The sequence below is a fragment of the Microcaecilia unicolor genome, chromosome 8 (assembly GCF_901765095.1).
Source record: "Microcaecilia unicolor chromosome 8, aMicUni1.1, whole genome shotgun sequence".
NCBI classification, from domain to species: domain Eukaryota; kingdom Metazoa; phylum Chordata; class Amphibia; order Gymnophiona; family Siphonopidae; genus Microcaecilia; species Microcaecilia unicolor.
The window spans coordinates 155,508,772-155,523,240 of NC_044038.1; the positions used below are offsets into that span (position 1 = coordinate 155,508,772).

The 14,469-nt window shown below is 43.6% G+C and overlaps 1 protein-coding gene across 3 annotated transcripts in view; it reads right to left on the reverse strand.

The window, feature by feature from the left end:
• The window catches only part of TNIP1 (TNFAIP3 interacting protein 1), a 130,818-nt gene that overhangs the window by 61,463 nt on the left and 54,886 nt on the right, over positions 1–14,469 (reverse strand). For all 3 annotated transcript variants that reach the window (XM_030211154.1, XM_030211155.1, XM_030211153.1), the window contains exon 5: positions 7,578–7,646. In XM_030211154.1, coding sequence (XP_030067014.1) covers positions 7,578–7,646 — 69 coding nt within the window. The remainder of the gene's footprint in view (positions 1–7,577; positions 7,647–14,469) is intronic.

A 14,469-nucleotide genomic window follows, 5' to 3' on the forward strand; every position in this document is an offset into this window, starting at 1 on the left:
AAGAGGAAAATACAGCTAGCGAAAGCGCAAGCGGAAGAAAAAAATGGCTAAAGATGTAAAGAGAGGTGACAAGACTTTTTTCAGATATATTGGAGAAAGGAAAAGAGATAGGAATGGAATTGCAAGACTGAAAGATAATGAGAATGGCTATGTGGAGAGTGATGAAGATAAAGCGAACGTGATAAACAATCATTTCCCTTCGGTGTTCACGGAGGAAAATCCTGGAGAAGGACCACGGTTGGCTGCCGAGGGAATGTCTGGGAAAGGAGTGGATACTGCGCCGTTTACGGAAGAAATAGTTTATAAACAAATGGTGAACAAAGCTATGGGGCCGGATGGAATACATCCCAGGACACTGAAGGAGCTCAGAGAGATCCTGGCGAGACCTCTTAAAGCTTTATTTAATAGATCTTTAGAGACGGGAGAGGTTCCGCGAGATTAGAGACGAGCGGATGGGGTCCCTCTTCACAAAAGTAAGTGGGAAACTACAGACCGGTAAGTCTCATGTCGGTGGTAGGAAAAATAATGGAGTCGCTGCTGAAAGAAAGGATAGTTAACTTTCTAAAAGCCGACGGGTTACAGGACCCAAGGCAACATGGCTTTACCAAAGGAAAATCCTGCCAAACGAATCTTATTGACTTTTTTGACTGGGTGACCAAAGAACTGGATGAGGGACGTGCGCTAGATGTAATCTACTTGGACTTCAGCAAAGTCTTTGATACGGTCCCCCACAGAAGACTCATGAATAAGCTGAAAGGGTTGCACTTAGGACCGAAAGTGGTGAACTGGATAAGAAACTGGTTGACCAACAGGTGGCAGAGGGTGGTGGTAAATGGAATCCGCTCAGAGGAAAGGAAGGTGAGCAGTGGAGTTCCTCAGGGGTTGGTGCTGGGGCCTATTCTGTTTAATATATTTGTGGGAGATATTGCTGAAGGGTTGGAAGGAAAGGTGCGCCTTTTTGCGGATGACACGAAAATAGCCAATAGAGTGGATACCCTGGAGGGAGTAGAAACGATGAGAAGGGATCTCCGAACGTTAGAAGAATGGTTGAGGGTCTGGCAGTTAAAATTTAATTATACTACCATAGGGGAAAATTACTATACCTGGAGTACAAATATACTCAAATATAATGCTTTAAGGCACTCCTTGCAAACATATAATTCATTTAATAATTACTTTATTTTTTATGTATACTTGTGCCCTTTTACAAATACCATAACAAACAGTTTATTGCAGAACTCCTTTCATACGCCCCACATGTTCACCATCACTCAATATTCCACCATACTCCCCTTCAATCACATCGTTTTGTGATAAAATTTAATGCCAAGAAGTGTAGAGTGATGCACTTGGGGTGCGGAAACCCAAAAGAGAGATACCGGATAGGAGAGGAGAGATTAGTAAGCTCGACTCAGGAGAGAGACCTTGGGGTGTTGGTGTCGGAGGATCTGAAGGTGAAGAAACAATGCGACAAGGAGACGGCCATGGCCAGAAGGATGCTAGGCTGCGTAGAGAGGGACATAACCAGCAGAAGAAAGGAGGAGTTGATGCCCCTCTACAAGTCGTTGGTGAGGCCCCACCTGGAGTATTGTGTTCAGTTTTGGAGGCCGTATCTTGCTAAAGATGGAAAAAGACTGGAAGCGGTGCAAAGAAAATGGTATGGGACTTGCGTTACAAACCGTACGAGGAGAGACTTGCTGACCTGAACATGTACACCTTGGAGGAAAGGAGAAACAGGGGTGATATGATACAGACGTTCAAATATTTGAAAGGTATTAATCCGCAAACGAACCTTTTCCGGAGACGGGAAGGCGGTAGAACTAGAGGACATGAATTGAGGTTGAAGGGGGTCAGACTCAGGACTAATGACAGGAAGTATTTTTTCACGGAGAGGGTGGTGGATATGTGGAATGCCCTCCCGCGGGAGGTGGTGGAGATGAAAATGGTAATGGAATTCAAACATGTGTGGGATAAACACAAAGGAATCCTGTTCAGAAGGAATGGTTCCGTGGAATCTTAGCGGAGATTTGGTGGTGACGCCAGTAATTGGAAACAAAATGGGAGCTGGGCAGACTTCTACGGTCTATGCCCTGATCATGACTGAATAGAGAGGGATGGGCTGGAGTGTAACTTTTAAGGGGCTTCGATGTTAGCTTCAGAACTTAGTACAAGAACAGTACTGGGCAGACTTCTACGGTCTGTGCCCTGAGAAAGGCAAGGACAAATTAAACTCAGGTATACATATAAAGTATCACATACCATGTAAAATGAGTTTATCTTGTTGGGCAGACTGGATGGACCGTACAGGTCTTTATCTGCCATCATTTACTATGTTACTATGTAATACATCCCCACAGCTCCTACAACTGGCTGCATTTCCTTTCTCCCTCTGATTGTACTCTACATGTGGTTTATATGTGCCGACTGTACTGAACATGGCAATTCCTATGAGACTTTTGTGCATCCACATCCTTTAGATTCACGTGACAGAGTCATAAGCAAAATCAGTGTGCTCCTTTTTCTTGAGCAGTCAGCTGATGCTCCCCTCCTTTCTCTCTGTCTGTGCCCTTTGTAGGTTCCAGTTTCATGAGTCTGGGCTTTTAGCCAATGTGACTGAAACTACTACGGGAAACTATGTCCCTCTGGCAGCATAGTGAATCACCTGGCTGCAGAGACTTACGGATCTTTTCAGGAAAAATTGCACACAAAGTGCACAACGGAAATTACCTGAATACTTAACTCTTTCTTGCCCTTCTTTTTCATTAAACTAATGCCTTTCTTCATATTTCCTCTTCCTGCTATTCTCATCATTAGCTCCTATGCAGAGTATTTCTCTATGTCATCTCCCAGAAACCGGAGAAAAAATATTGTTGTGATATCACAAAGTCAAGACAACTGTAACATCATCTGCTTCTAGTGTTGTTCTTTAGGCCAACAGTAGGTGAGGTAACATGAGTGACATTTATTTCAGCCATTGTCTAGAGACTTATAGGGGCGTGTTATCATTTTAATACATTAATATTTTAATGATACTGACGACATCATTTTGTGCTTGCTCCAATCCGAATCGGCATCAAAAGACTACTGAAATTTCACAGTGCATCAGTATTTTAGAATGTGTTAAGGTGTTTTAGGATAAATCATAAGTAAAATCAGTGCTTTTTTTGTGCCGGTAAGCGCCAGTATGGTGTACCGGCACCTTTTTTGTGAGGTCCAGTGGTGAGCTGGAGCTGGCGTGCACTGGCACACGAGAGCCGGTTATTTTTTTTTTTTTAAATTTTGGGCTCTGGTCCCCCACCTGGCAGTGTCGACGGCGTCCTCTCTGTGGCTTTTGGGCATTTTCTTCTCTTTCTCTCGCTCTGTTTCTCCTCCTCTTCCCACCCACCCACCCCCCCTCCTTCTTTTGCTTCGCGCAAAGTCGAACCCGCGCTTAATTTTTTTTTTAAGCAGTGTTAATACGTCAGCAGGAATAGGCTGCTTCAGCCAATCCCAGGGGCCTTCCTTCAGCCCTCAGGGGCGGAACATGCTGAAGGAAGGCCCCTGGGATTGGCTGAAGCAGCCTGTTCCTGCTGACGTGTTAACACTGCTTAGGAGACAGGCAGCCAGCTAGGTACTGGAAAGTGGGCCGTTGTTAGAGCTCGTGAGTGACCCTGGCGTTGGCGCCTTCCCTGAGTGGCTATCCGGGCGCGTTCCCCCCTCCCGCGCCTGACACGGTGGTGATGGCCGGTGGTGATGGCCGGAGAGGGCCCCCTCCCCCTGGAGGAGTTCCGCAGGCAATGGCGGACCGCGCTGAGCATCTGGGCCGGTGGGGGAAGGTCAGGGGAGCAGCACGGACACCTGCAGCAAAAGAGAGCCGCAGCGGAACAGGAAGGATGGGCTGGGGCTAGCAGCCGGTGTCGTTTTCAGCCCGTGACTGGGGAACAGCTACGACCAGCAGGCCCAGAGTTCCCGCGGGGCCCACACGAGTACCTTCAGTTGTTGGAAAGGCTGCTAGAGGGTAACAGCAGACCGTCATGGACAAAGGGTCGAGGCACCCCGGCTGGGAAGGAGGCAGCTCCAAGGTCAGGCTCCAGCAGTTTGGTGGAGCAACTCATCAGCGACGTCAATGAAATAAACGAGATTCCCTTCTGCCTTATTTGACGTCCAGCTGCCTTATGAGTTGGCACTATGAATATTCCAGTATCTGGAGAGGGTAGAGCTGGGAAGGTGTGCTCAGGTAAGCAAAACTTGGAAATTTCTTGCAGAAGATGAAGTACTTTGGTACCGGATCTGCCAACAGGAAGGCTATTATCTCAGATTAGGTATTGCATGGGGGGAGGTTGAAGGGAGGGAGAGCTGCTGCATGGGGAGTCAAAGAAGGAGAGAGATGCTGCATTGAAGGGAGCAATGAGGAAGACAGGTACTGCATGGGGGGGCAAGGAGAGAGTGAAGTGCTGCATCAGGAGGGGTAGAGAGGGACAGAGTTGCTGCATCGATGGGTGCAAAGAAGCGGAGAAGTGCTGGATAGGGAGGTTAGGTACAAAAGAAAGATTCAGTGAGGTGAGGGGAATGAGGAAGAGAAGGGCCACAGAGAGGGTAGAGCTGGGAAGGTGTGCTCAGGTAAGCAAAACTTGGAAATTTCTTGCAGAAGATGAAGTACTTTGGTACCGGATCTGCCAACAGGAAGGCTATTATCTCAGATTAGGTATTGCATGGGGGGAGGTTGAGCTGCTGCATGGGGAGTCAAAGAAGGAGAGAGATGCTGCATTGAAGGGAGCAATGAGGAAGACAGGTACTGCATGGGGGGGCAAGGAGAGAGTGAAGTGCTGCATCAGGAGGGGTAGAGAGGGACAGAGTTGCTGCATCGATGGGTGCAAAGAAGCGGAGAAGTGCTGGATAGGGAGGTTAGGTACAAAAGAAAGATTCAGTGAGGTGAGGGGAATGAGGAAGAGAAGGGCCACAGAGAGGGAAAGAGGTGCTGGACTTTGGGGGTGGGGATTGGAAGGACAAGAAAGAGAGAGAGAGATGCCAGGACATGCGGGGAAAGAAGGAAGAGGGAGAAGTGCTGACCCTGCAAAGAGGAGACACAACAGAAGTGAGGGACCCTTGGGGTGAGAGAGGGGGAGATGGATGGCAGGGGAGGACAGCGGGCAGAGGAGAAATGCTGGATTTGGATGGAGGAGAGGGGAGAGAGAATTATTGCTTGGATGGATACAGGGGAGGGAAGAGAGAGGAGAAATGCTGGACATGAATGGAGATGAGGGAAAGGGAAGAAAAACTGCATGTGGATGGGGAAAATAGGCAAAAGCTGGATTCAAGTTATACCTCCTCCAGTCAATTCCATGGAGGAGGACCCAGCTTTTACTTATGGATGGAGGGCAAGAAATGAAGAAGAAAGGAGGAAAGTAAAGAAATACATGGAAAGGAAGCTCTGGAAGCGGAGTTGAGAGAACAGATAGAGAGCAGCAGAATCAGAGACTGGGACCAATATGGACAGAAAAACAAAGTCGCCAGACGACAAAGGTAGAAAAAATCATTTTATTTTCATTTTAGTGTTTTGAATATGTCCAATTTGAGAATTTACATCTGCTGTCTTATTTTGCACTGGGTATACTGGAGCTGTAACAGCTTACAGAAATTATTTATAATGAAAACAAATCACTTTATTTTTTTCTCCTATACCAGTATAATATTTTCAATGATGTCTGTTTATATGCGCCATGGCTGGTACAAGGGGTGTGGCTATAACAGGGGGAGTCATATGGGGTGACCCCGCCCATAATGAGTACCGGCACCTTTTTTTCTACAAAAAAAGCACCGAGTAAAATATGCATGTTGTAAGACTATAGCTAAAAAAAAAAAATGAACTGCAGAAATGTCATAAAACAAAAATGAGACAGAACTAGTTTCTCCTTCGTAGACACCATAGACGCTTGTAAATATTCTACCAAGAAGCCCAAGAACTAGGAGTTTGATCTGGGAATTGGACAGTCGCTAGGCCAGCCTAAGACAAGAATAGGTTTATTTCTTCATTGTGGAATCTCCCAAGTTTGCTCGTCATAACCTACAAGTGAGAACCTTTGGCTGTAAATACCACATCCCTTATTGACACATACTATAAATCTGTGAGTCACTTAATCACCACAGTCAACATTTTAATCTCTTAAGAGAAACATCATGTGGCTGGAGACTCGAAACTGCCCTTCAGAAAGTGAACCTCTGTGCTGCTTAAATTCTACTGTCTGTAAGTAGCTCACAGGCAGCCATATTTAGTATCTGTTTGATACAAGCCTAACTATAAGAGGTGTAGGTATTTCCAGCTAGAAGCCAAAACAGGCACCTAGTGGTTAGTGCAGTGGACTTTGATAATGGGGAACTGAGTTCGATTCCCACTGCAGCTCCTTGTGACTCTAGGCAAGTCACTTAACCCTCCATTGCCCCTGGTACAAAATAAGTACCTGAATATATGTAAACCGCTTTGAATGTAGTTGCAAAAACCTCAGAAAGGCAGTATATCATTTCCCTCCAGTCCAGGTACCAGTACACATTACCAACATATGGACCATTGTATACTACCCACACAGAGGACAGCACTCATTTCTCCTCTCCCTCTTCAAAAACAGGGAATAAAATACCCTCTAACCCCTCCAGGCAACACCAGAACAACCTTTTAAGGCCACTGAAGCACACACCATGACATGAAAGACACTCTCTAACCATTCTCTCCGTAGACAACACCTAACCACAGCTGTAGCTGCTGTACTGCTCCTTCCAGCAAGACCAGTCTTCTAGGGATGCACTGGTCTGGAGGAAACAGCAGCCTCCCTTTGCTGTTCTTCCCCTAGTCCTGGTCCTCCTGTCACTGTTATACTGAGACAATATTGTATAAGAATGAACACTATCCGACCGTCTTTGAGAAAAGGTGACTAAAGTAGTGGATTCAAAATGCTGAGAATGTCATGGGTCCATAAGCAATCTGCAAGTCTAACTTTTTTTTCCACATAAAAGGATGGAGTTTAGACTGTTGTATTGCAAATGATTTGCTCTAACAAAATTCATTCAAACTTCATTTTTTATTTCTGATTATTTTAGTCACCTTTTCCCAGAGATGGTCACATACAACCACTGCAATGTATTTGGATTTTGCTTTTTCTTAGTAGCTGAATGAATAAATGCACATAATGGATCACCTGAGCTAATCTGGAATTTAGAGAAGCTTCCACTTCCCAGCACTATTTTTGTAAAATAACAGGCGTAAGGACAAATGCCCAATTCTAGGGCAGAGAGAGCAGTTCTAGAAAAGCCAGGATCACAGGAATGGTACTGGTATCCTCATGATAAGAGAGCTAATAAGCATTCTTTCGTTTTAATTCATAAATGGAGCAATATGTAATCGCTTCTACTCTGAATTTCAAAACATATCATATTTCAAGTAGGAAGCCAGGATAAACTTCCCGGTTTTCCTCTGAAACAGTTGTGGTTGGTACCAAACTGGAAGGAGAGGGCTCCTTGTTTTCCACTGCAAATCGTGGTCTCTCCAAGGCACAAATTTGCCCAAATCAATTTAGCACAGACTGGTTGCCTTCACAATGACTTACCAAGTTCCTGCTTTCAGGTGAGGCTCGCTTCTCATCTGGAGGTACAATTTCAAACTCGGAGGAAGTTCCCTGCAGAGTAAAAAAAAAAAAAAAAAAAGAGAGAGACAGATGACTGACACATAGGGCCCTTTGCAATAAACTTTGAAGCTCTTACTGATTGTAATCCACCTAGAAGCTTTATGTTAAAGAGCGGAATATAAATCTGCTAATACAATACAGCATACATTGTAATATCTCCTTTTGCAAGCCAAAAATAGTTTGCTATGCAAGAAGGGTATAAAGGGCAATTCTATAAGGTGCACCAAAATGTAGATACCATATACACGCATCAATTTATAAAGTAGGTGTACTTATGCACATACGTTTTAAGTTTATTTACATCTTGATATACCACCCGTGAGCAAGCTGTCTGAGACGTTTACAACATAGTAGTAAAATGCCAAAATAAAAGCAGGAAGGGAACTACAATTATTGATAGAAAAGGGACAGGATGAATATGGTGCTGGCATGTTGAGGAATGCGAGGAGCTCCCGGAGATTTTTACCGCTGTTTATTTTTCCTTAATGGCTCTGAAGCGCCGAGGTAAGGTTCTGACCTACCCAGATCAGCAGAATTCAGCAGGGTTTGCTCAGTAGACCATCTAATGTTAGGCCCAACCTCTTTCCGTGGATTCCTCAGGCCAGTCCTCTGCTGCGGTTGCCGTTGGTGGAACAACGGCACTGCTTGGAGGAGGAAGTGTTCCCAGTCTGGGTTCTCACACCACTCCTGGTTCTTCCGATTTGACCATGGAAACAGTAGCGGTAGTGCAGTCGGCACCCACGGGAACAACTCCAGAGGTTCAGGAACAGCACTTGGCGCTGGGAGGACAGCAAGTGGTTCCCGGAAGAGGGGAAACCGCCTCACAGCAACCAGATCAGAGCGGTGTTAGCTCAGCGTTGTTGGATGTCGCTGCCAATTCCAGGAGTGGGACTCAGGAGCCTCTGGTACCTCAGGTATGTTGTCATCTTTACCGGGTACAGAGGTCAATTTGCATACAATTTGGCAAATGCTGGTGAAAATGGACTCTGTGATTAGCAAATGTTCTTCGGATTCATCTTCTTTGGTCAAAACTGTTGGGCAATTGTCTCAGACGCAGAAAGATACAATCTAAAAGCTGCAGCATGATATACCAGAAGTGCAGGTCAAAATTCAAGAAAACCAGCAGGTGGTTAGTGGGCTGATCAAGGATAAACTTATGATGCATAGAAAATTGGAACAAGTTGAAAATTATCTCAGACATTTGAATTTACAAATTTTGTATTTTCTTAAGATTTATGGACAAACTCCAATGATTAAATGGAAACATTTTTTTTGGTTCAAGCTTTTGGGATCGGAGATACAACTTTTCCTCCAGTTAATAAGGGCTACTATTTAACTCAGAGAAGAATTAGGTCTGAATCTAATAATCAACAAGTTCTTGATATTTCTGTAATATTGGAATCTTCTACTGAGGAAATACAGGAAAGAGCTACCCTACAGGTACAGGTGAGCTTCATCGGTGAACAAGATTTAAATCCCATACTGAGACTATATTTTCATAATCCCAAATTTGCAATATCTGAGACAGAGAATATGGATATATCCTGATGTGGCTAGAGCCACACAGGAGAGACGTACAGTGGTGGAAATAAGTATTTGATCCCTTGCTGATTTTGTAAGTTTGCCCACTGACAAAGACATGAGCAGCCCATAATTGAAGGGTAGGTTATTGGTAACAGTGAGAGATAGCACATCACAAATTAAATCCGGAAAATCACATTGTGGAAAGTATATGAATTTATTTGCATTCTGCAGAGGGAAATAAGTATTTAATCCCTCTGGCAAACAAGACCTAATACTTGGTGGCAAAACCCTTGTTGGCAAGCACAGCGGTCAGACGTCTTCTGTAGTTGATGATGAGGTTTGCACACATGTCAGGAGGAATTTTGGTCCACTCCTCTTTGCAGATCATCTCTAAATCATTAAGAGTTCTGGGCTGTCGCTTGGCAACTCGCAGCTTCAGCTCCCTCCATAAGTTTTCAATGGGATTAAGGTCTGGTGACTGGCTAGGCCACTCCATGACCCTAATGTGCTTCTTCCTGAGCCACTCCTTTGTTGCCTTGGCTGTATGTTTTGGGTCATTGTCGTGCTGGAAGACCCAGCCACGACCCATTTTTAAGGCCCTGGCGGAGGGAAGGAGGTTGTCACTCAGAATTGTACGGTATATGGCCCCATCCATTCTCCCATTGATGCGGTGAAGTAGTCCTGTGCCCTTAGCAGAGAAACACCCCCAAAACATAACATTTCCACCTCCATGCTTGACAGTGGGGACGGTGTTCTTTGGGTCATAGGCAGCATTTCTCTTCCTCCAAACACGGCGAGTTGAGTTCATGCCAAAGAGCTCAATTTTTGTCTCATCTGACCACAGCACCTTCTCCCAATCACTCTCGGCATCATCCAGGTGTTCACTGGCAAACTTCAGACGGGCCGTCACATGTGCCTTCCGGAGCAGGGGGACCTTGCGGGCACTGCAGGATTGCAATCCGTTATGTCGTAATGTGTTACCAATGGTTTTCGTGGTGACAGTGGTCCCAGCTGCCTTGAGATCATTGACAAGTTCCCCCCTTGTAGTTGTAGGCTGATTTCTAACCTTCCTCATGATCAAGGATACCCCACGAGGTGAGATTTTGCGTGGAGCCCCAGATCTTTGTCGATTGACAGTCATTTTGTACTTCTTCCATTTTCTTACTATGGCACCAACAGTTGTCTCCTTCTCGCCCAGCGTCTTACTGATGGTTTTGTAGCCCATTCCAGCCTTGTGCAGGTGTATGATCTTGTCCCTGACATCCTTAGACAGCTCCTTGCTCTTGGCCATTTTGTAGAGGTTAGAGTCTGACTGATTCACTGAGTCTGTGGACAGGTGTCTTTCATACAGGTGACCATTGCCGACAGCTGTCTGTCATGCAGGTAACGAGTTGATTTGGAGCATCTACCTGGTCTGTAGGGGCCAGATCTCTTACTGGTTGGTGGGGGATCAAATACTTATTTCCCTCTTCAGAATGCAAATAAATTCATATACTTTCCACAATGTGATTTTCCGGATTTAATTTGTGATGTGCTATCTCTCACTGTTACCAATAACCTACCCTTCAATTATGGGCTGCTCATGTCTTTGTCAGTGGGCAAACTTACAAAATCAGCAAGGGATCAAATACTTATTTCCACCACTGTAAACTGTTTCTAGCCATGCGGCAAGAAACAGTTTCCTTTTTACGTTATCCTTGCAAGTGTTTGGTGAAATATTTGAATGCTCAGTACATATTCTTCTTACCAGACCAATTACATTCGTTTCTTGATTTAAAGAAGTTGTCTGTAGCACTCATTCTGCCTGTTGTTGAAACTTAGTGACAGATTTGTATGATTTAGGGAAGTAGTTACTTAATTATGTACTCCAATTGATATTAACTCTGGCTCCGTTTGTATTGGTGAGCTAAACTGAAATGTCAGGGTAATATTTATTTTTTCTTGATTTTTATTATTACTACTTTCTCCTGTATTTTCTATGTTACTGTAAGCAAATTTACTTGTGATGATTATATTTATATTTAAAAAAAGAAAAAGGGATAGGCTGAGAGTTAAAAGAATAAAGCAGGCCAAATGTGGCAAGAGGTGGTAGCGGATGTCCTGATACTTGGAGGGGCGAAGGCAGGGGAACCAAAGAAGAAGAAAAAGAAAGCAATGCAAGTTTTTATGGTCTACACTTCAGGTATAAAATGTGTGTTGAAACAGAAATGCCTTTAGAGCTGTTTTAAATGTTGAGTGGGAAAGTTCTGATCTTAGGGTTCATGGCATGGAGGTTCCATAAAGTGACACTAAAAATCTGGAATTGGATAGCGTCTGGTCTTCTAATTCGGAAAGAGGGAATTGTTAAATAATTATGTTGTGATGACCTAAGAGGCCGAAAAGGAGTATAGCGTATCAAAAATTGAAAAGGTATAATAGTAAGTACTAGGATCTTATAGGCTATTCTATGCCCAACTGGTAACCAATGTTCTTTATACAAAAAGGGAGTCAAATGATTTAATTTATGAGAGTTAGTGAGAAGAATTACCACTGAATTCCGGATGATCTGTACACGTCATATATCCGAAGTGCGAATGCCATATAAGAGTGCGTTACAATAGTCAAGATCAGCAGATCCTTGCATAAATAGATGTCTAACTGAATAAAGCATACACAATTTGAAAAAAAACAGGCGCGTACAATTGCAGATATTTGTGATCCACAATTAAGGTGCTGATCCAAGATCACTCCCAAGACGTTAACAATTCTATAAAATGCACACCAAAAATGTTTAGGGCTGGATTCAATAAATCACGCCCAAACTAGTTGCCAGGGAAAAAAAATGGAGCTAAGCGTTATTGAATAAACTTCCTGGTTTTCCTCTGAATAGCGCTTAGTGCCAATTCTGCGCCTAACATAGCCAGCTGAAACCTGGTGTAATTCTGGCAGTATTCTGTAACAGTGTGCCCAACTGTTGGGAATGCCCCTGACCTGCCCATAACCCTCCCATGGCCATGCCCCCTTTTCGGTTTGCACAACAAGATGTAGGCGCAGTTTTTTATATTTAAACGATTTTTATTGATGACCAAACATTTGGAACAGAATTATGAAAGGCAAACATTCTGTAATCATAGTAACACATCATATGCATTTATGTACATCTTAACTGTATCATCAATTTTGCTACATTTACTCCCCCTCTACCCACCCACCCCCCTATAACCTCTGTACCGTGAACTTCTTACTTCATGGTATCTATTCCTTCCAAAATTCTGTCACCAGACTTTACCTGTCTAGAACAAGGAGTATATGTCCACTGGGTTCCCCATAAGTTAGGGTTTGCCAAAGTTATTAAGTACAGCACTTCTTGCTTTATGAGAGATATATTGCAAATATGGGTTCCATATATTGATAAAATTCTTTCTTCTCTTTGGGTTGCCATAGGTAGGCGCAGTTTTTTAAAAATATTATCACGTAAAGGCAGTTTCACGTGCAACTTCAAATTAGTGCCGATTAACGCCAATTCATTGTGAACGGCTTATTAACTAATTTAGTTGCACGCACAACTTCTAATTGTGCACAAATCTGAGCACCCAAATATAGGCACCTTTTATGGAATCTGGATGCCAGCATGTAAGGGGGGTGTAAATATATTAGGGGGCGGGCAACGATCAAAGTTTTTTAAATCGCGATTAATTGTGCAGTTAACGCTTTTATTCACGGGCTTAATCACATGATTAAAAAGGCATGCATTTTGCCCACAAAGTGTGATACCAACAAAATGTTATACCAAAACTGAACTGAAACTCAATATTTTAATGGCTCTGTAACTTAAACTTTCAAAAGTGTCATATGTAATATTGAAACTGAAGTTAAAATCAATATGGTACTGTACCTTTTGAGAGTCTTACAGATTCATAAGACCAAGGAGACCTACGACTAGCTGTTATTTACAAAATTGCTGCAAAATATCATTAGCGAGACATCAGGGTTGTTGCTGGGTTGTTGTTGTTGTTGTTGCTGGTTTCCCCCCCCCCCACTGTTTCATTCTTAAGAAAGGCTAATTCTACTCCAAAAACATACTGGGCCTTTCACAAAGCTACAGAAAATAGGTGATTTATCTAAAGGAGCTCACCTTAATCCCCAAGGCTAAGTTAGGGCCATTTATTTATAAATGCAATAAATCACATGTGCTTTCCTGCAGTATAATTCACAGCCAGATACAGCCTTCATTGCCTGTAGCTTTTCTGGTTCTCTTGCAGGCCCAGCTTTGTGATAAAATGTTCATTTTACTGCTCTGCTTCAGCCTAAGGTTTCACAATTTAGTGTTTTACATGAGTTCTGCTGACACAGGAAGAGGACAGACATTTGTTTTGAAGCTGTTTTCAAGGGTAAAGGCCAGCAGGAGGCTTTTTAAAGACTGCTTGATCTATATGCGAGTAAAATTATGGCCCTAAGTCACTAAAATGGCTAATGCAGAAATTAGCATAGGCTAACATTTAACTGGCGGCTTATCAGTGCAGAACAGTTTTTGCAGAGCTGAGAAATACCGAATGAACAAAGCGTGGGGGATGCCATGAAGTACATTGCACATGAATTTACACCAGCTCCCAGACAGGTCAAAATGCACGAGGATGTATTTACCTGCGATTTACAGGATAAGCACCTGAAAACCATCACTTCCTCCAATACTCTCTCACCCTTGGCTGCCTTGGATCCTCTACTAACTGCCCACGTTTTTGTTTTATTTGTTTTTGATTTTTCTGCATTTATGACTCCTCAACTGGAAACGTATCGACCAACGACATCTTTACCTTCAAAGGACCCCCCCCCCCCCCCCCCGTGCTTTTACCTTTACAGCTGAGCTCCGGATGTTTCTCCTTTCTTGCTGCCTCAAAGTCTTTGTATTCCCCCTGCATGGCCGGTCCTGCAGATACTTGAGCTGAGCTGTGCAGGAAGTTGGGGAATCTCATGATTTCAAGCCCCACAAGATTTCCCCAACTTGTTGCATGGCGCGGCTCAAATATGTGCAGAACCCGGATGTACAGGGGAAGACAAAGACTTTGAAGCAGCGAGGAAGGAGAAAAATCCAGAGCTCAGCTGTAAAGGTAAACACGCTGGGGGGGGGGGGGGGGGATGCGACGTTAAAATGTTGCGACGTTAAAATTAATTTAAAAATTAAATCACATTAACTGCCCATCTCTAAAACGTGTATTTATGTTTTTTGGAGATATTTGATATACCACTTTTACTAACTAGTAGGACAAAGCAGTTTACAAATTACAAAGTAAATTACAAAGCATTGAAAGGA